This window comes from Pochonia chlamydosporia, chromosome 2 (assembly GCF_001653235.2).
Source record: "Pochonia chlamydosporia 170 chromosome 2, whole genome shotgun sequence".
Classification (NCBI taxonomy): Eukaryota; Fungi; Ascomycota; class Sordariomycetes; order Hypocreales; family Clavicipitaceae; genus Pochonia; species Pochonia chlamydosporia.
In genome coordinates this window covers 2,667,637-2,688,441 of record NC_035791.1, presented here as the reverse complement: position 1 = coordinate 2,688,441, position 20,805 = coordinate 2,667,637, and the positions used below count along the sequence as shown (strand labels likewise).

Below are 20,805 nucleotides of genomic sequence, written 5' to 3'. Positions count from 1 at the left end.
TTTCGGTCACTCTCCAGTCCCCGCGGCGAATGGCTCGGCCACCGACCATAGAGTTTGATAGTTGGAAGCAAGTTGTCGATGAAATAGCCGGTGGATCATTACCCAATAAGTGGCGAGACATTTACAATTGCCAAATACGAAGTAATGGTCTTCGAATCATTTGCCCATGTGTTGTCTGGAATCTGGTCAGGGGTCTTGTCTTAGTAAGGCTTCCTAAGCATGTAGCTAGAGGTCTCAATACACCAGGTCTCGATTCTTGACATCCAACAAAATTGATGACGCAGAGACAAATTAAATACTGCATTTAAGTACTCCGTATTTCGATAGCAAATTGAAACCCTATTTCTCTGTAAATGTTGTTTACTGAACGTTGGCAAAGTCAAATGAAGGAGCTGCTCCACATATCGCCAGATAGGTCCGGCGACGGCAGAGCTCCAGCAAAGGTGGATAAACAAAACGCTGACCAAATCGATTTGTGACGGGAACGATTGGTTCGGATCGCATGGATATGTTGCTTTGGGGTTGTCTGATGTCATGCTTTGCGAGGAGGTGTCGGAAGGCTGGTGTTTGAACTTGCATTCAATGCCAAGGTTTGTGGGTGTTGGCTTGTATTCTTGGACAGGGTGTCCAAGGTTTTATCAGTAATTCCACCATTGCACTGGTAAGTATTCTCAACGTCATGTAGGGCTGAATGGTGCTTTTGGAGAAGCTGGTGTTCCTATAACAATATTGATCTGGCATTGCAACGCCCAAACAACAAGAGAAAACTGAAGCCGCCTCCAGAACATAAGCCGAATTGTAGGCGGTGCCAAGCCAAGCAACAACAACAATGCCTTCAAATATGCTGTAGTAATTGTTGCCACAAGGTTTGAGTACATCTTACATGATTGCTCAACCGCGCTCGGTGTTGGCAGACTCACCGCGGCATCACCCGCCATTCATAAACTCGTCAGATCAAATGCCGAACGAAGTACCAACGCCGGGATTATCGTAACACCATGACGCCAGACGGGATTGTCCCATCCGTAACGTCTACTTTTAGTGCTCCGTCTCATTTATATGCCGTTTCAAACCAATCCAATGTCATACATGGATATCGATTAAGTGGCCATGCAAGAAGTCGTCCATCGAAGCAACCTCGGCCAGCTTCCATGGGTTTACTGACTGTACTCCAAGTGCATTCTGTAGACACAATACCTTCTGGTTCGCATCACTATGACTAATCGTGAGCCTTGCGTTATATCAACCAATATATAAACATGCACATCCCAAGGATGAACCTGGCTCATGCACGGCACTCATCATTGCACCACCGACAAACCTCACTTTCACCAACAAAGTCCACATAGTACACAACATCAACTTCCAACTCCACCCATTGCACCAAGAAAATAGTCACAAGCCAATACAGCACACCTCTTGCAAGGAATCAGAAAAGAACCTCGACGGGTCCCCAATCTAGTATTAAAGTATCGTACCAGTTAGTATTATGCCTACGCCACACCAGCGCCGTAATCGGTCTTTTATGCGATATTCCGCCTCTCGCAGTGTGTTATCATCGCCGACATCGAACAACAAACACAACTGCTACCTTCCGGCGCCAGACGTATTTGCCTCCATGCCGCTGAACTCCCGTTTCTCCCTGTCATGACCTGTGACTATTTGTCTACCAAGATGCGACGGAATCGTGAGAGTGCCTTTATCATCACATCATTTTTTTTTTGGGTCGTTTGTTGTACAAATTAAGAGTAAGAGTCGAAAAGGTGTTGGGAAAAGAGTTGAATTCGATTGCGCACGCCATGCTTACTCCTGATTAACCGTTTGCTGCAAAAGCACCCGTCACGTTAGCCTTTGTTCACACAAGGGAGTATGCCACGCCAAGAAGTTCAAACTTACCACCAACCAGTCCATGCCTTCGTTGATACCACTACCATCCACGGCGGAGCACGCCATGATGCTCCAGTTCCGGTCACGCAGCTCGCCCAGACGCAGGGCCTCGGAAATTTCACCTGCGCCCTTTGCGCCAGGCTGGTCCTGCTTGTTGGCGAATACTAACAGAGCCGCGTCCTTGAGTTCTTCTTCATTCAGCATCGCCGCTAGTTCCTCGGCCGCGGTTTGTAACCGTTCGATATCGGTGGAGTCGACGACGAAGATGACGGCTGCTGTGTTGGCGTAGTAACATCGCCAGTAGGGTCGAATGCTTGTTTGGCCACCCAGATCCTGTACCGGCGAGTTTGTCAGCTACAAGGGCATGCTTTTTGCGTTGAGTGCGGCATGATACGTACCCAGACATTAAAGTTTAGATTCTTGTATGTCACTGACTCGACGTTGAACCCGATTGTAGGTATCGTGGTGACGACCTCGCCAATCTATTCGCCTACCTGTTAGTAATTTACAATCTCCCCAGCGTCAGGGACACGGTCAGACGGTGCGAACCTTTAGTCTGTATAGCAGTGTCGTCTTGCCAGCATTGTCCTAGTGCACAGCATGTCAACCCTCGTCCACTCCATCAAAAACGCGCCGCGATGCCAACAAACATACAAGACCCAAGATCAATATTCTAATCTCCTTCTTTGCCCAAAGCAAGTTGGAAAACCATGACATGCCCGCACCCATGGCGACTAGATTTGTGACGTTTGCGTATACGGCGTATTGAGGGAAAGAATTAGAAATAAATAAATAAATAAAGACCCAGGTCGGCTAGGTTCAGGGCCCGAAGATCAGCACAAAGCTTCGGTGGGCTGTTGACGCTGCGGACACACGTGGTCACCTTGTCGGAAGAATCGGGCGGGAAAATCGAACAAAATTCACTGGTAAACGGGGCGAAGCTGCGAATAGAAAGGTGACCGCTGAGTTTGTCTCCTGTTTGCGTCTTCTCTTGGTGATTTTCGAGTGTTTCGTGGCAAATGTTTAGGCAGAGGGGATCAAGTATTAATTAGAAATGCGTCCCCTATTCTGGAACCTGCCTCCCACTGGCTCTCAGACAGCGCTACCTCCGATACTCCTAGGCGGAACGCGGGACATGTGGTTTGGGTCGATTCTTCTGGGCTACAGTTACGATTGGCTGCAGGGACTGGACATAATTAATACGCCAACCTTCACAGATATTGGAGCTAATAAATAGCATGGCAATTTTGTCTGTCCAATTTTCGAATCGTCAGCCACCGTCATTCACTACAATTGGGCACTTAGCCGCAGTGGGGCCTTAAGTCCATCACCTACAGTCTGTGGTCCAATGTATTTGAACATATGCAAGTATACACTAACACAGCTCAATATGCCTCAGCATACAGCGAGATATGTGATACCTTTCCCTGTTCAAATACTTCTGACCCCCCACTGTATTTCTCGCTTCATATCTGCCTCAGGCAAAATTTACACTCAGCGCCACACTTGGCCACACTTTCTCGCACACAAGCCGCACCACACTTCTCGCTAGGGTTTTACGCCCTCGAGTGCGGGTCAAAAATCCTCTCAGTCTCAACTCCTCGAAATTCATCACCACCTTAGCGACTCGACACGCAAAGCCAACCAAGATGCCGGTACGCCGCCCTGCTACGCCGTCCGCAACGATGCTCGCTTCCTGAGAATACACACGGCCGTGTTCACCTCCGTATTCTCAGGTCACGATGCACGTTCTGTGACGGCTTCCCGACCGCTCCGACCGAGAGATTGAAGACCACGAAACGCTGACATTTCAAATTCATATAGAGCCACAAGTCTTTCCGTACCAAGCAGAAGCTTGCCAAGGCGCAGAAGCAGAACCGCCCTGTGCCCCAATGGATTAGACTCCGAACCAACAACTCCGTCCGGTATGGCATATCCTCTCACGAGAGAAAACTCGAAACATGACTCCCCCAACCCGTTACGAGAACACACTGCCACATATTACAAAGTTGAAATCATCCCACTAACATGTGTATTCGTACAGCTACAACGCGAAGAGACGGCACTGGAGAAAGACCCGCCTCGGCATCTAAACTGTTTCGCCTCCAACAATTCTCGACTCCTCCATCCATCAACTGTTGCCCGACTACAACACCACCATATTTTCTCACCATGGCTTGACGATGAAATGGACCCAAAGCACACTACACTTGGAGGAGCACTAGGGAGGAAGAATTTGCTGCTGCTCGGAGCGCAAAGGAACAACGAAAACAGGAGATGTTGAAACGCACCGGAATTTAGGGCAGGGTTTTATTTGCCAGGGTTTATCGCGAATTTCTCGCTACTACTGCATGAAACGGTCGGTTTTAGGGAATGGAATGCACAGATTTTTGATGTCTCTGAAAATAAGTAAGACAAATTTACTCTGAAGAATTGCAAAGTGTGTCGTATTGTGGAGTGCATGAAAGCCCGTGGATCTGATTATTGCATTGGTACTGGAACCAACGACGTCTCCATGTTCCAACACCATTCACCGACACAATGTCGTCAAACTATCTCTGCAAGCGGGAATAGCCACATTTAGTTGCCGAGTCTCATCCCATATACCGTGGGCATGAAACAGCCTTGATGAAGCCATGCAGCTCCAGCTCCAAACATCTGCGGTGGCGGGCATGGGCATGGGCATGGTCATGACGTGGTCTGCATAGAGCGAGAATAACTCTCTCTGAACCCGGAACTCATCAACGCAGCTCACCGAGTAAATACAAACACATGGTGGCACCCGAAGGTCTAGAAACATCATGAATTATCTGAGTTGTATACCTGAGGAAGTGCAAGCGTAAACAAAGATGCATTGCAAAGCGCAGAATCCATCACCAATTCCACCTAATCAACCCCCACGAACGCCTAGCGTGCACGGCAGATTTTGCCGCAGCGAAAACAAATGACCGAATTTCATGAGCGGGGCGGAATGACTTCCAACGAGCCAAGAACTTCCCCAACAGAAGCATATCCATGAAGCATCCGAGCCAAGGGCTTTATCGGTCCTCGGCCCACTCGTTCTCTCGGCGGATCTGTTCTTCTTCCTCCGGGGTGAAATCGTTGGTAATGTTGAAAGTCTTGCGGATCTCCTCGGGTGACTTGCCCTTGATCATGTTGGCAACGGTTTTGCAACCAACGTCAAGGAGAGGCTTGATGTCGAGGTAATTGGACGCCTGCCATGAATTAGTTTGCGACGTGACAACACAGTACATGGAGCATAAACCTACAAGAATGATCTCAAAAAGCATTTCCTGATCGACCTGCATGAACTTCTGGTCCCACTCCTCAATGTCGGTGGTACGTCGTCGGCCATCAGACTCGTCATCCTGGGCCTGGGGAGGATCATTGCGGTGATGTTCGCACCATTCGATGACTTTGCGAAGAACAGCCTCGTTGACCTGGGTTTGTGTTAGAGGTGACACTGGGGCATCAAGAGTGACGTCGGAGAAAAGCGTGGCTTACGTTGGGGATTGGGATCGGGTTGTCCTCACGAATGTTCGCATCGCCAAGATCGTCGAGCATGTTCTTGATGAGCATTGAACGCTCAGCGACGACACGGTCTTATCGCAATGTAAGCATGGAGTCTTTGAAATGCAGGGAATCAGGAACAAGCTTTCGGTTACTTACCGACTTCAATAGTGGCCGAGTCGTTGGAGGCCAAGAAGACCTTGGGGCCAGACTTAGCTTCGGTGGCCATAGCGACGGATGGTTATACGTGTCTCGTTGGGGTATCAAAGTGTTGGCGTGGCGGGAGAAGCTGGAGAAGCGCAAGACGATTCCTGTCGTGACTGGGGGCGGCTGTGGTTTATGTACTGAGAGATGACAGAGGCGAGTTCAGGACCAAGGATGGGCGTTGGAAGATAAAACGGTCTCTGGCTCAGTTAGGGCCACTGCGGGTTTTCACGGAAGGCTGGTGGATGGAGAAGACTGGAGTCGGGACATACTTGACCCAGCTAGCAGAAGTATGACTGTTTTGTCTGGGTGGTGGCTTTGCACTTGGCCTGGAACAAAGCGTTAATTGAAAGTGGACTCTTTGGTTTGCGTTTGTTCGGACTGAACGTGAGTATGAGAGGAAAGCCTTCTTTTGACGAAATAAATAACTTTCTTTGGTGCAGTGCTTCTTTGTTTAAAAGTAGAAAACCTTGTGATGGACCAAATCAAAGAATTGCAGAACAGAGTTCATGAATAAGCTTGCAGAATAGATGATTTCTTGTTCATGGCTGGCAAGTTTGGGTTGACAAGTGATTGCATGTGTGTGACGGGAGGCAGCAGTTCACACTTCAGTGGTGTCAAGTTGAATTCGGCAGGGGCGAGTTGAACCGATGCCGTGCTGGAGCAAGCTTGAGGACAGTGATGGGCAGGAACATTCAAGGATGGCAGGCAACAGGTGGGTGCTGTGCAGGTGCAGGTGCAAATGGATGTTGTCAAGTGGGGCTGCTGCCTTGCCTCGACTTTCTCTCACAAGGCGCTTGTGCACACAGGCAGCCTCGTCTTGCTATTATCTCCTACGTTGGGTGAATGCTCTGATGCTTGTTGGTCTGCCTTGCCCTAAAATTGTATCGGCCTTGGTGGAAAGTGCCAGAATCGGCTAAGCCAAAGATGACAATGAAGTCACCGAATGATTCACAAGGCTTTAATCCTCTCGCCCACAAAAATGAGGCAAGTGTCGAGTCCTCGTTCTGTTGGTTGGATGTGGATGTGCTGTGGAAGAACGAAACTCCAGAGTCTGGGTGCTCAGGTGTGAAAGAGAAACACCTTGAGCCCCTATCTGATATTGACTGTCAGTACGGGTGAGAGAAATTACTAGTTTTATCGTTGGCACTACCAAACTAAACGACCAGCTTTCCCTGTTCTCAACCTGTCTGTCTCTGGCGTCAGCCGGGTTTGCGAGAGGCCCTGTTCATTGTAGCCCTCTGCGATGCGAGGATTGTCCTTTATCTTGATGAACATGCGTTCGACCATACTCATGACAAGAATGACTTTCACGGAGCGAGATATCAAAGACACATTGCTGCGTCCGGGAAAGTGCCGTCAATCTGTCGGCTCGTCAAGATCTACGAACCTGATGTAAGTTGAGACCATGCAATGGGCAGCAGCGCCACCACCTGTCAGTAGCTTGAACTGAACTGTTGACAAAGTTTTATATGCATGCATAATCATCTAGGGCATGGTCTCCAATCAGCCTTCGTCTGATGTGAGCTTCCCTTCCGCCAAAAGATAAAAGAGAAAAATAGTAATCGAGTCAAATTCTCCGATGAATACACACACCTGCCATAGGTACATTATGTTGACCCACCAACCTCTCAGCCTGACTAGTGGCCTTGGATCCGACTTGACTTTTGCCTCTGCGAAGTGGATGGCTATCTCAGACGGAGCATAATGGTCCTGGAATGCGAGATGCTGCAAGACATTGTTGAGGCGATATGGCGCCCTGTAACCTCCTCCTCTTGGTCTAGACTGAGTACAGTGACGTACAAGACTGCATGGCACCCTCAATGAACAATGTCTTGCGTTGCCGGCCATCAAATGTGGTCTGGGGAGGCTTTTGGCTTCGAGTCAAAGACGACTGCAAGCCTTTCGCCAGTGTCTCAGACTTCTCCAGGACAACACCTTGAAGAATACTATGTGTGGATGGCGTCTTTTCGTTGTGCCGCTAGAATGCCCAACACATTCCCTTCGATCCAAGTCATTCGAAGCCATCTAGCTATGTCCCTAAGTCGGTTCCAAATCACCGCAACAACGAAGACTATGACCGCTTTCTCGTAATGGAATTTTTCATCGCAGAGGACTGCTCCTTCCTAACCATGTACAGTGTCTTTGATCCGCAAGACATGGCGACGTAGGATAAGAATCTTCTCGCTGCCAATGGCAAGGGAAAGAAAGAGCATTCACAGATGGCTTTTAGGCCCTCCATGCAACGGCCATGTCTGGCGGTCTTTATGTCAGATCGTTGAATCTTGGCGCGGGGTGTCATTGCAGCTCTGGGGTTGGCAACCGACATGGAGGAGGTTGCATGGAGGTGGTTGCATCTTTGTTATGCCTCCGCATCTACAACCAGCCACAGCGCTGAGCTGTCCATGGCCGTAGGTCTGTAGATCCAAGAAGGTCAATTTCTCTGGTAAATGGCAGAGAGAATATCGTACGAACCAGTGCCCTGATCTTACCCGGAAATAATGGTTAACACCGTCAGGCCATTGTGTCTTCTTGGGCGGAGTCGGACGGTCCGGGACTATTGTGTTCAAGGTTTTGGCTGCAATCGTTAGATTGCCGATTCATGGGTACGTGGTGTGGCGCGATGCCGTCGAGTCTCCATAACACCAGACTTGACCCTTGACCACTCCCAGACTCCTTTGAGTCCCCAGAATGGGTCGACAAGCAAGCATCATAGGTGAGTCGCCAAGTGTCCGGTCCCGTTGCCCCTGAGCTGATTGCCGGCTCGAGTTTAGCGGCGGTTCTGCCCTTCATTAGCGACCAGGGGAACAACAACATTGAACATTTTTGATTCTGAAGAATGTTGATTCACCCAGCATGACAGACAGCCTGTCCCATGCAAGCTCTTTATTGGTATCGCCGACGACATGCGCGCAGTGGAGGTGCACGAAAGACAGACCCTGGTGGCTGTCGTTAGTTCATTGTTCATCAATGCTGCTGCTTGTCTTCTGTAACTAATAACAGGTCAACAGGTAGCCCCTATTTCTGGTGCTTCCCATTGTTTTTGGAACAGTCGAGTCTTGTGTGTTTGGTCAAGTTTGCCACGATTGTCTCCCCCCTGCTTGGTCGGTGCTGTTCGGTACGTGTCCATGTCTGGTGCTCCGTGGGCGTCGGCGAAATGGTGTGCTAGGGACGGAGACGGACGTGGGAAAGGGCAGCAAGGGCAAAGCAGGTAGAACAACGGAATCAAAGCAAAGAAGAAGAAAAGGGCCAGACTCGAATGCGTGATGCTGCTGAATTATGGCCTGGTGCAATGAGGTCATCCGCCCCTTATTATTTTTTGTTTATCGCCCATTTGATTGTCAGCATCAGGTGCCTTGGCAGTCTGGTGTGCCAGCTTGAGCTTTGCCTGTCAACCCATCAGCCCTGCATGTGTGCTGTTCAAGCCCAGTCTGGTCCCAGTCCCATCCCCCCCTTGCCCCAACAGGACTTGACCAGACTGGACACCTTTTTTTTCCGGGTTCGACAGCTCTCCAATTGTGTCCAGGTCCAGGCAGGTCTCACTTGGTCTTAGTTATCGCTGACCGTGCCCCAACTCCGGAATCCTACCAAGTCTTGTGCTCCGTACACTACACGTTGATAAATTGCTTAATCTGCCTTTCCTCTTTGCTAAACTCTGTCCATCAACACTTTTTCCTCCATCTATGCTGATGTCGCGACGCGGTTAACCCTTCAGCTTCACCTTCGTGTCGCCTCTTTTTATACATATGTATATCTTCTAATCTCTTACCCACTTCATCGTCTGCTCGGCTCTCAACCACCGTGTTCACTGCTGCATCGCCGTTTTGCTTTTGCACACGCCGCCGCTCTGGAAGCGTCAACCCACGCCGACTCTCCAACCTCAAGTCTCCCATGTCTTTTCCTCCTCCATCACTATTCATCAACAATTCGACCTCATGCCTGTTGCGCCATCGACGACATCCAGACTCCGTTGCTGAACTATGTGGCGGCGTACTTACCTGCTTCTGGTTCTGATACGGCTGTGGTTCGCCCTGTCACCCAGCTATCTACACCCCGACGAGAATTTCCAAGGCCCAGAGGTCATCGCCGGTATGATTTTTCCCTTGTTGTTGCGTCGCCCTTTTTTTTTTAGTTATGGTCTTGCGCGCTTCGCTGGCAGAATTCATAAGCCATGCTCGGCCACTTTGTGTGTCGCGACGCAGATACTACAGCCAAGGTGTAAGACGCAAGTGCGTGCGTCTGGATTGGTGGATCGACAGAGTCGTTTGGCCAAGTCACGCGCTCGTGTTTGCTACCGTGCCTGCATCTCGTGAGAAGTTTCCTGCTAACACAAACGTCATGGTCAATGTATAGGCCAGATTTTTAGTTATCCTGTTCGACGGACCTGGGAGTTTACGAGCGAGCACCCGATTCGAAGCGTATTCCCATTATGGCCCGTCTATGGGCTGCCGATGCTACTGCTCCGTTGGCTGTGGATCGGCAATGGAAATGATGGCGAAATTCCACCCATCGCCGTATTTTGGACTTTGCGCGTCCTTATGTTCTTGATTAGCTTCGTCTTGGAGGACTGGGCCCTTCACGAACTGATACCTTCGCCGCGACATCGTCGCGTTGCCGTGCTATTGGTTGCTTCGTCATATGTCACTTGGACATATCAAACACATACTTTTTCGAATTCAGTGGAAACTTTGGTTGTAGCATGGAGTTTAGTTTTGATTCAGCGTATTGTGGATACTCGGGTACGACATCTTTCTTTTGAGGCGATACATTCTGCCTCGATACATCTTGGTGACAAATTCACTAACCGTTTGCTGCAGCAACAATCATCCCTCTTGTCTTCAACAGTGCTTGGAATTGTTGCCGTTTTTGGCGTATTTAACCGAACCACTTTCCCAGCATTTTTATTGATTCCCGGCCTTCGTTTGATACCCCATTTTTGGAATAAGTATGTAATCTCTGGCCGAAACATGTCACAACTTTTTGTTGATGGAATGCGCTGCTGACCAATTCTAGACCTTTGTCTTTTGCGGCCCTGGCCTCGGCTGCGTTAATAACCACTGTAATCGCTATCGCGCTGGATACCGCTTTCTACTCATCTGAACCCGTCACATGGACCGACCTAATTCGCAAACCTACCATCACACCACTCAACTTCTTCCTCTACAACTCCGACACTTCAAATCTTGCCCAGCATGGCATACACCCGTGGTATCAACATCTAGCGGCAAACCTTCCGCAGCTACTTGGCCCGGCCGCTATTCTGCTCTTTGCCAAGCCTCACTTATCGCTGAGACTATACTCCGCCATCTCCGGACTTTTCGTTTTGTCCATCTTCCCTCACCAAGAGGCTCGGTTTCTTTTGCCAACCGTGCCCCTTATTCTTTCATCGGTTGAGTTGCCCAAAAACAAAACCATGTTGCGCGCTTGGGCAGGAGCATGGATTCTTTTCAACCTTTTCTTTGGGGTATTGATGGGAGTATACCACCAAGGCGGCGTCGTTCCTGGCCAGGTGTTTATGAGCAACCAGCCTGACGCAACTCACGCAATTTGGTGGAAGACTTACACACCGCCAATATGGCTGCTCAACGGAAAGAACGAGGTTCTGCGAACTCAAGATGTGATGGGTCTCAAAGGCGACGCATTACTGGCTCAGCTCAACGAGCTTGCAACGTGCGATACGCCGGCTGATCGACGAAACCGAGAGTACCTAAAAGAAAAGAATGGGACCTATTTGATTGCACCAGCTTCAGCAACATGGCTGGATCCATACCTGAAAAATAAAGGATTGCAAGGCTTGCGATTTCGAGAGGTTTGGCGTTACAGAAAACATCTGAATTTGGATGACCTTGATTTTGGAGATGACGGTGTTTGGAATACACTGTCGCGAGTGATTGGTCGTCGGGGTTTGATTGCCTGGAGGGTCACCAAAAGCTGTCCAAAATGAGTAATTAGAGTCGATATATTGAACATAAATTGTAGACATCCATCCTCCTGTTTGGTATCCCCATTAATGTGTTGTGTCATGTTCGATCCACTGATTCGTAAACGTTCATAATCCCCGAGTAGAATCTGGGTCGCCGCAAAGGTGGGACATGACTAGCAATTCACGCTCATCACAAAGAGGAAACAAGAGAGAAAAAAATTCAGCAACTTTGACTCCTTTTATTGAGATCCTAGTCTAAGCACATGTTTGACCAGCTTACTCATACCAAAGATCCCAGAAGCAAGCAGCCGACCATCGTTCCACAAGACACTTAGTACAGGCGCTTGGGAGGAGACATGGAAGCCTTGATGGTCAAGCTGCCAACGTTCTGCCAGCCCTTCTTCAGGAGGGAGACAAGGTAGTTGATGGCAAGCATGATGTTACCAATCAGCTGCTCCTGCTCCATAGCGACGTTTCCGACGGCGACACCCATGCAGAGAACCTTCTTCAGCTGGAACTTGATGGTGGACTTGACCTCGTTGATCTTGCCAGTCAGGTCATCGGCGTGAGAGACGGGGGTAGGGAACTTGCCAGCTGCCACGAATGTTAGCACTCAAGAGTAGACGAAATTTCCGCCTGCTTGACAAACAGGCGGTGAGAAGTCATGTCTGCTTACCCTTGGACAGACCGGGACCCAAGAGACGAGGAATCTGCTTGATAAGAGCCTCGGAAGCGACGAAAGCATCGTACTTGCGAGCGAGCTTCTTGATCAGCTTCTTGTTCTTGTTCAGCTTCTTCAAGTCATCGGCGGACATGGCGTCGACACCACCGTGCTTGGCACGATCCAAATCGTGCTGGTCACCCAAGATGCAGATGGCCATGTTAGGGCGGGGGATGCTGGGCAGCTTGATGGTGCCGGAGAAACGCTTGTCACGCTGGGGGTCATAGTTCTTCAGGCCGATCTGAAGCTCGACGGTCTCGAGGAAGTTGCGCTTCTTGGTCTCGTTGGAGTACTCCAAGAGCTCGGCGACTTGCGTCCGGACATTGGCTGTGGGTAGTGTTAGTGACAGATATTGTTTGACCGTGGTGTATGTGACGGTGGATTGCTAAGATCTTTTGGCAAATTGGCATCGGGAGAAAGTTTCTTTACGTACCGACTGTGATCTTAGACATTTTGGCAGTCTCCCAATAGATTCAACGTTATCTAATGGTAAATCTGGACAGGTCTTGTTGTTGAAAGGGTTTTCGAGGACCAAAGTGGGTTTGGGGATTTTGGTGATTTTGCGTGTGGGACTCTGCCCGCTAGCACCTAACTGGTGGGGGCGTGTGTGCGGCAGGGCAAAATTTTCTCACGTGGATCTCCACGTGATCACCCGCGAGTCGAACATTTGCATCAGTCTGCTTTTCGTTGTAGAAGGCTCACTACGCAAGTGGATTTTATATATGAGAAGTTTCTGATGGTTTGACGTTGGTCATGAAACACTGGTGTCTTGGTAGACTATGTATGTAATTCCGGTCGCCAGGTTAACTCGTACGATTTGAAATGGTGAAGCCAGAGCTTCCTGCAGAGGTTACTGAACTACTGTCCAACCCGGTTGAGTTGATAAAATGGCTTGAACGGCAAGATACGGAGTTTGGCGTAAGGTGAGTGGTTAGTTTATGTCATCGAGAGTGAAAGTTTAGCTGATTTGTACTATAGTTGCGCAAATTCCCTCTTTGAGCAACTTCTTCAGGAAGCAGCTCAACCCAAATCTGTGTCCGGACAAGCATGCATAAGGCTCTGTGGCCTTGTCGAGCAATCTTCCAAGTCTAATTCTGATGGCATACGGCAATGGGCGCTCTCACAAGATGTCACATTGAAATTGTTCAACTTTTACATTGAGTGGAATGAGTCAGACAACCATCGGTCGATGAAGCTGGTTCTCGATCTGGTTGCCCAATGTATTCTCAAGAACCCGGATCGGGAAGGCTCATTGAAGACGAAGCAAAGTATCTTGGACAATCTCATCTCGATTGTCATTGGACGTTCCACGAAGCCTGTTGCAAAGTCTGCCATCAAGACGCTGGATCACTTCCTATCGAAAGGCGTATTTTCCCTGGACGACATCAAGCTGGTCTATTTGTCCTTTAGAAAGGATCTGAGTGCGCAGGACGACGTGGAAACATGGAGGATATTTACCGTGGATCTCTTTCACTGGATGCGCCTCCACTTTGTTTGTCCTACCGCTGGCAGATTGATTGTGACCATCTACCGATTTTGGAGACAGGGAAAGGTTACAGGGCAAGTTCCTACCATAGAGATATGGCATGAGTGGCTTCTTGACGTCTTGGCCGAGGAGCCAAATTTGCTGGAGTCACTCAAGAACTACGTCTTCTTGCCGTTGTTCAAGCTTGACAGACCAGAGGCGTTGAGGTTTCTGGAGATGATGAATGAAGATCATGCCGTGTCTGGAGCGAGCGAGATGGACATGAATACTCCTGCGTTGTTGCAATTAGCTGCTTTGGAGACCGGCAAGAGAGTTGGTCTTGTCGAAGAACCCGGTACGTCAAGCCTATACTCTACTCGACTTGGGTGCATGGCACTAACAAGTTCACCTCTAAAGCCATTGGCAACACCGACAAGTCGGCAGGAGATGATTCTTCCATTACCCTTCACGAAAATGTGTTGGAGAGTGTACTTGCACATCCTTCTCATGAAGTTCGTGCTCTGGCGCTATCTTTGCTCATCACGTCGCCATCAACCACACGGCCATACTCGCCAGTTGCTTTTGATCTAATCAGAAAGCACCTGGGAGCCTTCTTCGCCGACCCAGATGCCAAGTTCAGAGTGGATGTTGTTGCCAAAACTCGAGACATGTTTAAGAGAGTCCGCGGTGCCATTCACGTCCTGAAGCGCAGCATCCCACGGGCCCGAGCCAAGGCAGAGAAAGCAAAGGCGCCTCCTCCAGCTGACAAAGATGTTGTTTCGCAGCCTATTCTCTATCGGTCGAACCTGATTGCTTTACCCGACGTCCAACTGACGCACTGCTTGGATTACCACGTCAAGTTTCTCCACTGGTATCTTGCCTTCCTCTGCGAGGAATTAACCCCAACGGCGTCATACCAGAGGCACATTGCGGCTCTGAAGGCTCTAATACACATCGTGCGCTTGGAAGGGGATACGAGTAAGACGTGGGAGACATCTGATGATCAAGTACTCTTCTTTGATTGTTTAAATTCCAAATGGGCTCGAGCATTATTCGATTTGATCATGGATCCCTTTGAGGATGTCAGAGACATCGCGGCGACGGCACTGGCGAAATGCTACGCCGACGGCAGATATCGTCGCCTTACATTGACTGGACTGGAAGCGACCAAAGTGCCCGTTGGCGAAATCACCGAGCTATCACAAAAGGCTAATGAACTTGCTCGTAAAACAGCTAGAGCAGACCACTCGGACGGCGCCTCGAAATCATCCCAGTTGCTTTACCGATTCCTTGAATCCGGAGCGGAGAGAATCACTTTGCTGGCAGATATGGTCAATGAGTTGAGCCGAAAAGCCTCCATGGCAGAGAAAGACCTCGGCCAAGCCGTCGTTGATGCCCCTCTGCATGGAGACTTTGCGTCCTTGTGCCATACCTGGCAGGTAGTCTCCGAGATCAAACTCTCTGCATCTAAGCTAGATGAGGCGAGAAAGCTTCAACTAGAGATTGTGTCGTGCTGTGAGCGGGCATGGAGGGCTGTCCGAGATATTCTGTGTGATGATTCTCCAGAAGGACACTTGCCTCAGGAACTCGAGGAGGTTGATGGGCTTGACACCAAGGATCTCCTAAGCTACAGCTTCCGTGCTGTCCACGAGTCAAGGTTTGTAAACTGTCTGTCCTGCCGCGCACATAGCAGAAGCACCTAACTCTATTTACAGCAATTTGATGCGCACGATTATCCTGACCATACGTAACGGATCCCGAGACGGCTTGATCATCCCCTCGAAGGAAGTATTCGAGAGAATAGGAAACTTGACCTTCACCCAGCTGGCAACTTTGCGTCACCGAGGTGCATTCACCACCGTTTCTGCCACATTCGCTACTTGTTGTCAACAGACAAAGCATTTGAAACTAGCCGAAAATGAGAAGCCTCTTCTGGACACCTGGTACGAAGTAAGTACCATCCTACACCATGGCCCAACAATTGGCCGTAATATCTAACTGGTACAGGGTACATTGAACGCAATCTACTCACAAGCATCAACGACTCGTCGATCCGCAGGAATTCCATCCATGATTACGGGAATCCTCGCTGCAAACGCCGCACATCCCAGCTTCGATCAAGTCATGGACACGCTGATGAGCATCGCCGCCAAAGAAGCAAAGGTTTCAGAAACAGACGGCTCAAATCTGTCCCAAGTCCACGCATACAACTGCCTCAAGGACATCTTCAAAAACTCTCTCCTAACAGCATTGGGAAACAAGTCCGAGTCATACCTACCTCAGTGTCTCGAACTAGCAGCCGGTGGACTCCGATCCGAACTATGGGCCATCCGCAACTGCGGCCTCATCTTCCTCCGAAGTCTCATCGACAACCTATTCGGCACTCACGAGAGCAAGGCCATGATTGAGGCAGGGTGGGATGGCAAGGCAAACCGCATCCATTACCACCGGTACCCAAACCTGCCCGGCGTGCTCAGGAACCTCCTTCAGTCGGGACACCGAATCCTCTCTGAAATGTCGAGTTCAGGCACCGCAGCTGCTGAGTCTGTGTTTCCTGCTCTGGATATCATTCGCCGCGCGGGACCTCCTGATTTGTTGCGTGACGAAATCCAAGTTCATGTGGCTGCGTATCTGTCCAGCCCGGTGTGGCATGTGCGTGACATGGCTGCCCGTACGCTTTGTTCCTGTCTCCTGCATGAGAAGTGGCTCGTCGTTATCAAGGATATCTTTGAGACGGCAGTGGCTGGCGAATCCAAAATCAAACAGAACCATGTCCACGGAGTTCTCATGACCCTTAAGTTTCTCATTGAGAGGCTCAGTGAAGTTGCCCATGAACGACTACTCAGTATGTATTCCTCACTATATTTCCTCAAAATACCAATAGCTAACCATGTCAGTCGGTCTACCGGACTTAAACTCCTTCCTTTCCCAAGCAAAGGTGGACGCCCTGTTTCCCAACTGTCCCGACATCACCGCCACATATCTAGGAGTCATAAACATGATTTGGTCCTTTGAACTGGCCAACAAGCGACCCCTAACCAAATTCAACATCACCATGCCCACAAACACAGCATCTGCTCTCCTAAAGATCCAAAAGGCCATCCACGACGTATTCCTCCTGTCAACCCAGCAAGACGCCATCACACAGCTACAATCTCTCCTCCAAAGCCAACAAGTCGGTCTCGACGGGTTGGTCGCCGCCCTCGAAACCATCCCCAAAGTCTGGGATACTTCGTCATGCTCACAGGACACCCTGGCCGCGCTATCCACTCTATACATCAACGTCTGTCTAGAAACCTCCTACTCAGAAGCCCAGGTCCTCTCCATAGAAAACGTAGCCCACGTCCTAGACAAGCTTCTCGAGATCAAAGTCTTCGACAAAGTACCCAAAGAAGCATTGATATCTCTCTGGGTAACCCTGCCCACCCGTCCCATGAACCCAGCCCTCTCAAACGCAGTCATCAGAGCAAGCGGTTCCATCGCCGCAGCACTAAGCTCCCAACCCACAACTATGAGCATCCACGCATGGGGTCTCATCATGGCCGACGCCGCTCTAGACGACAAGGTAAATCCTCTCACTCCCTACCCAGTCCACAAAACACTAACAAGACTACCAGACTTTCGACACTCGCTTCGCAGCCGCCTCATCTCTCCAATCCTTTTTCGCCATCCGCACATCATTCTCTGTAGAGCATCTCCCTGCCCTCCTCACGCTCTACGACCTCCTAAACGACGATGACGACGAAGTCCGTGACATGGCCGCCATGGCTGCGAAATCCGTCATCGGCACCGCCCTCGTTCCTATCGAAGCAGCAAACCATCTCCTCCGACTCCTCGCCACCCAGTTCGGCACGACACCAGAGTTCAGGGCCATCGTAGCGGACCGTCTAGTTGGCTACTTTGGCGTCCGGGCTGCGAACCGCACGAACTGGGAACCAGCAGAGGTTGAGCTCGCTCAGGCGCTCGAATTCGATGACTCGCTTTTCGTGGTGGAGGAGCAGAATTTGTTTATTGACGAGGTGCGCGAGACGAAGCGGTGGGTGGACGTTTTTGAAACGCTTGAATGGGATGCCGAGGATGAGAATTTGGTCCGGCTGGTATGTTGGGCGCAGGGTGGCATTGGACAGCTGCATAAACTTGCAGAATTGGAGGACGGACCGTTGGGATGGGCGTCGAATCCGACTGTGTTTGCTATTTGTACTCGGCTGATTCGTTGCTCGGTGGCGTTGGGGAAGAAGGTCAAGAGTGCTGCGTTGGAAGAAGTGGTTGGAACGGCAAAGGAGGCTTTGCGCGTGAACAAGACGAGAGTATCAAATCTGCTTACTGAAGGGTGGATAGATGGTTAACGTATATTCTGAATAGAACCTGGTATATGTTCGTAACGTATGTGCTCCCCAAACCAATTGCGCCATGCCATTTCAATGCTGTTCAGTGGCCGTATATCATCATAATATGCAAAACTCCCGTGTTTCCAAATTCTCAGTAAAGCCACAACTAAACCTCCTAGGTATCAATGCGTATATGTACTCGTACTCAAACATCCCACTCATCAAGACTTTACAGACCTGATAGAGTTCGTCTTGGAAGACGACGAATCCTCCCTGTTCAACGCCCCCATCCGCCCCAACTTGGCGACAAGCATCGTATTCTGCGCTTGCAATTCACCAACTTGACTGCGCAGCAACTCCATCTGCTTCAGGGCCACGTCCCTCTCTGCCCTGACCTTTTCCAGCTCCAACGTCAGACTAGACTTTTCTTGCCTCTCAGCAGCCTTCTTCCTCCGTGCTTCTGCTTTGCGCTCCTCTTGCTCACGCTTCTCCTCGAGTTTTCGCATCTCGCGCTTATATTTGGCTTCTTGCTTGGCCATTTCCTTTTCGTGCTTCTCCCGCAATTTAGCTTGCGACGCGGCGTCCTTCTCCTTGTCGCCCACACGTCTTGTGGCCATGCGCTCCTGGAATTCGGTGAAGCTCCTTTCCAGCTTTTGGCGTCGGTCGACCAGTTTCTGGAGATCTTTTTCCGCTGGTTGAGGGCGCAGTGACCTGGACTCCTCGGAATTGCTGCCTGTTATGCTATCGGCTTGTCGTTCGCCGGTCCGATACTTCTCCAGGGCTGACGTGAAGCTGCGGATAGATGATGCGTCGCTCTGTGATGCGTTATCGTCATGTTCTTCTGGTATGGGCTGACTGTCTGCTAAGCTGTCCTGGCTGCTGTTGAAGCTGAGGGGGTTGCTGAACTGTGAACGTAGGCCGCTGGCAATGGAGCCTGCCACGCCGAAGGCTCCGGTAATGATGCCATACAAGCCAGTGCTGCTCGGTATCCAATCGCTATATCCTGATTCGGGATATTGGCTGTCCTGTTGTTGGTCGAATGATTCGTTTTGTGAGGCCGGGGCTTTGTCGTTGATTGTGACGGAAGGGATATTTCGATTTGCGCTGCCATTGGTATTGCTCTTGTTGTCCGCACTCGGTTTTTGCTTGTCTTCCAGAGAGCGAAAAGTTCCGACCTTGGAAGTTGTCGACGCAACCCAGTCTAGAAACTTTCCAGCATCACCAATGATGCCCGGAGGTGTTCCCTTCTCGATGAGGAAACGCGGAACGCTACCACCCGGATCACTCCTAGTTACCATCAACCACTCAATAGCTCGAGGGGTATCAGGGTCGTCGCCGGATCGATTGGCCGAGATGGACTTGCGGCCCTCGTCCGCCAATAAATCCGCAGAAGAGAGGGATCTTTTGTTTGTGGAGGTTTCACTGTCAATGGGTATCTCTCGAATGATTTCTACCGACTCGTACTGTCCTCGAATTATGCCCTGGCGAGGGGGACATTCGGGGTGAACGCAAGGCTTCGACACCACCATGTACTGTCGCAAAGGTAGTTGCTGCGGCTGATCAGACTTGAGATGGGAAAAGTCGGACGTGAGTAGAAGTGTGATGAAGTCTCGCGGGGCCGTAGGTCCGGGGAACTGTGCCGAAAGTTGAAAGACTATGTTTGTGACGAAACTTGTTAGCCATGTTTCTAGTGACACTATGAACAGAGACAGAGGGGAAGGAAAGGCAAGGAAAGATATGAGACAGGGAGCACACGACTTACCATCAACGTGCCCCGCATCGTCAACGACATGATGCTCAACATTCCTATCGGCTCCAATGCCGCGAATGTTGCCGCTGCCCGGCGATCCCTGCACCTTCATGGACTCTGCAAACTCTCTCTCGAGCCCAGCTTTCCACTGCTCAAATGACAAGCCCTCGTGGACACTGCGCCTAGCAAACCACGCGCCCTTGCCATCTTTTCCTGGCAGCTTGTAGACATTGATGGCCAGAGGATTATCCTTGGGGTTCGTTTTGACCTCTTTCCAGTCCTTTCGTAGCTGGGCAGATGTAGCGGCGGCAGCGGGGGACTGATGCAATGATAGAGACCTTTGCACGTCTGTGTATACCAGAGCTGAATCGGTTTGTGCTCGAGCTCGTCCTGTAGGGGGCGGTTTCACGGGGGCGGTAGCAGAGGACGGGATGGAGTCTATGACGATTTGAGCTTCTTTAAAGGTGTCGTTTAGGAACGTCTTGAATGTATCCTGCGGCACGTCGTGCCAATTGATGGGGGCTAAAGCCCTGAGCGGCTCATGATGACTAGCCATGGCGGAGCTGTTTCATTCACAACGGCATGCCTCTCGAGGCGAGGCGGGATGGGACCAGTCGAGGGGGAGGCGAGGATTCCAGTTCAGTTCAGTTCAGTTCAGTTCAGTCGTGAGGAAATGTGCTCCAAGGCGTGTCAAGATGGAGCAGCGAGAGTTGCGTGAGACGTATTCAAATATTGTGCGAGACGGTAAGTGGGTAGAGGAGAGGGATGAGGATTATCGAGGTGAAACACAAGAGGTGAAGTCGACGGGATGGAGCTGCTAGATCAGAGAGGTGCAGTGCCAAGATGATGCGGAGAATCCGGAGCAGCTTGACGGATATATTACGCAGTAGATTGGCTAGGTGTTATTACGGAGTACGGAGTAGAGAATGGGGGGAAGCTGGACGTCAAGAAATCAAGCTTTCGGTTGGCAACTCGCGTGCAGCACAATTCAGCCCTGGCGTCTTTGTGGAAGCCACC

At 50.2% G+C, this 20,805-nt stretch overlaps 7 protein-coding genes across 7 annotated transcripts; 3 read left to right on the top strand and 4 right to left on the bottom strand.

Annotated features, from left to right (window-relative positions):
* Nucleotides 1–1,803: 1,803 nt before the first annotated feature.
* VFPPC_13360 (small GTPase superfamily, ARF type) lies at nucleotides 1,804–2,616 on the bottom strand (the record flags this gene model as incomplete). Its single annotated transcript, XM_022428875.1, has 5 exons — nucleotides 1,804–1,806; nucleotides 1,897–2,220; nucleotides 2,286–2,369; nucleotides 2,437–2,475; nucleotides 2,542–2,616. The coding sequence occupies 5 exons, from the start codon at nucleotides 2,614–2,616 to the stop codon at nucleotides 1,804–1,806; spliced, it is 525 nt and encodes a 174-aa protein (XP_022284577.1).
* A 1,198-nt stretch (nucleotides 2,617–3,814) lies between these two features.
* On the top strand, nucleotides 3,815–4,171 carry VFPPC_17555 (hypothetical protein; the record flags this gene model as incomplete). The annotated part of the gene is made up of 1 exon (XM_022429253.1): nucleotides 3,815–4,171. The coding sequence occupies one exon, from the start codon at nucleotides 3,815–3,817 to the stop codon at nucleotides 4,169–4,171; it is 357 nt and encodes a 118-aa protein (XP_022285720.1).
* A 754-nt stretch (nucleotides 4,172–4,925) lies between these two features.
* On the bottom strand, nucleotides 4,926–5,626 carry VFPPC_13359 (SCF complex subunit Skp1; the record flags this gene model as incomplete). Its single annotated transcript, XM_018291136.1, has 4 exons — nucleotides 4,926–5,102; nucleotides 5,157–5,327; nucleotides 5,392–5,489; nucleotides 5,557–5,626. The coding sequence occupies 4 exons, from the start codon at nucleotides 5,624–5,626 to the stop codon at nucleotides 4,926–4,928; spliced, it is 516 nt and encodes a 171-aa protein (XP_018146994.1).
* A 3,955-nt stretch (nucleotides 5,627–9,581) lies between these two features.
* On the top strand, nucleotides 9,582–11,545 carry VFPPC_02921 (GPI mannosyltransferase 4; the record flags this gene model as incomplete). The annotated part of the gene is made up of 4 exons (XM_018282498.1): nucleotides 9,582–9,690; nucleotides 9,955–10,340; nucleotides 10,419–10,546; nucleotides 10,615–11,545. 4 exons carry the CDS (start codon nucleotides 9,582–9,584, stop codon nucleotides 11,543–11,545), a joined length of 1,554 nt encoding a protein of 517 aa, XP_018146993.1.
* A 310-nt stretch (nucleotides 11,546–11,855) lies between these two features.
* VFPPC_15580 (60S ribosomal protein L1) lies at nucleotides 11,856–12,697 on the bottom strand (the record flags this gene model as incomplete). Its single annotated transcript, XM_018293333.1, has 3 exons — nucleotides 11,856–12,118; nucleotides 12,201–12,572; nucleotides 12,679–12,697. The coding sequence occupies 3 exons, from the start codon at nucleotides 12,695–12,697 to the stop codon at nucleotides 11,856–11,858; spliced, it is 654 nt and encodes a 217-aa protein (XP_018146992.1).
* A 370-nt stretch (nucleotides 12,698–13,067) lies between these two features.
* Nucleotides 13,068–18,056, top strand: VFPPC_02920 (HEAT repeat protein; the record flags this gene model as incomplete). Its single annotated transcript, XM_018282497.1, has 7 exons — nucleotides 13,068–13,168; nucleotides 13,224–14,065; nucleotides 14,128–15,367; nucleotides 15,426–15,660; nucleotides 15,718–16,555; nucleotides 16,608–17,275; nucleotides 17,328–18,056. The coding sequence occupies 7 exons, from the start codon at nucleotides 13,068–13,070 to the stop codon at nucleotides 18,054–18,056; spliced, it is 4,653 nt and encodes a 1,550-aa protein (XP_018146991.1).
* Nucleotides 18,057–18,259: 203 nt separating this feature from the next.
* On the bottom strand, nucleotides 18,260–20,344 carry VFPPC_02919 (START-like domain-containing protein; the record flags this gene model as incomplete). The annotated part of the gene is made up of 2 exons (XM_018282496.1): nucleotides 18,260–19,692; nucleotides 19,801–20,344. 2 exons carry the CDS (start codon nucleotides 20,342–20,344, stop codon nucleotides 18,260–18,262), a joined length of 1,977 nt encoding a protein of 658 aa, XP_018146990.1.
* Between the last annotated feature and the right edge of the window lie 461 nt (nucleotides 20,345–20,805).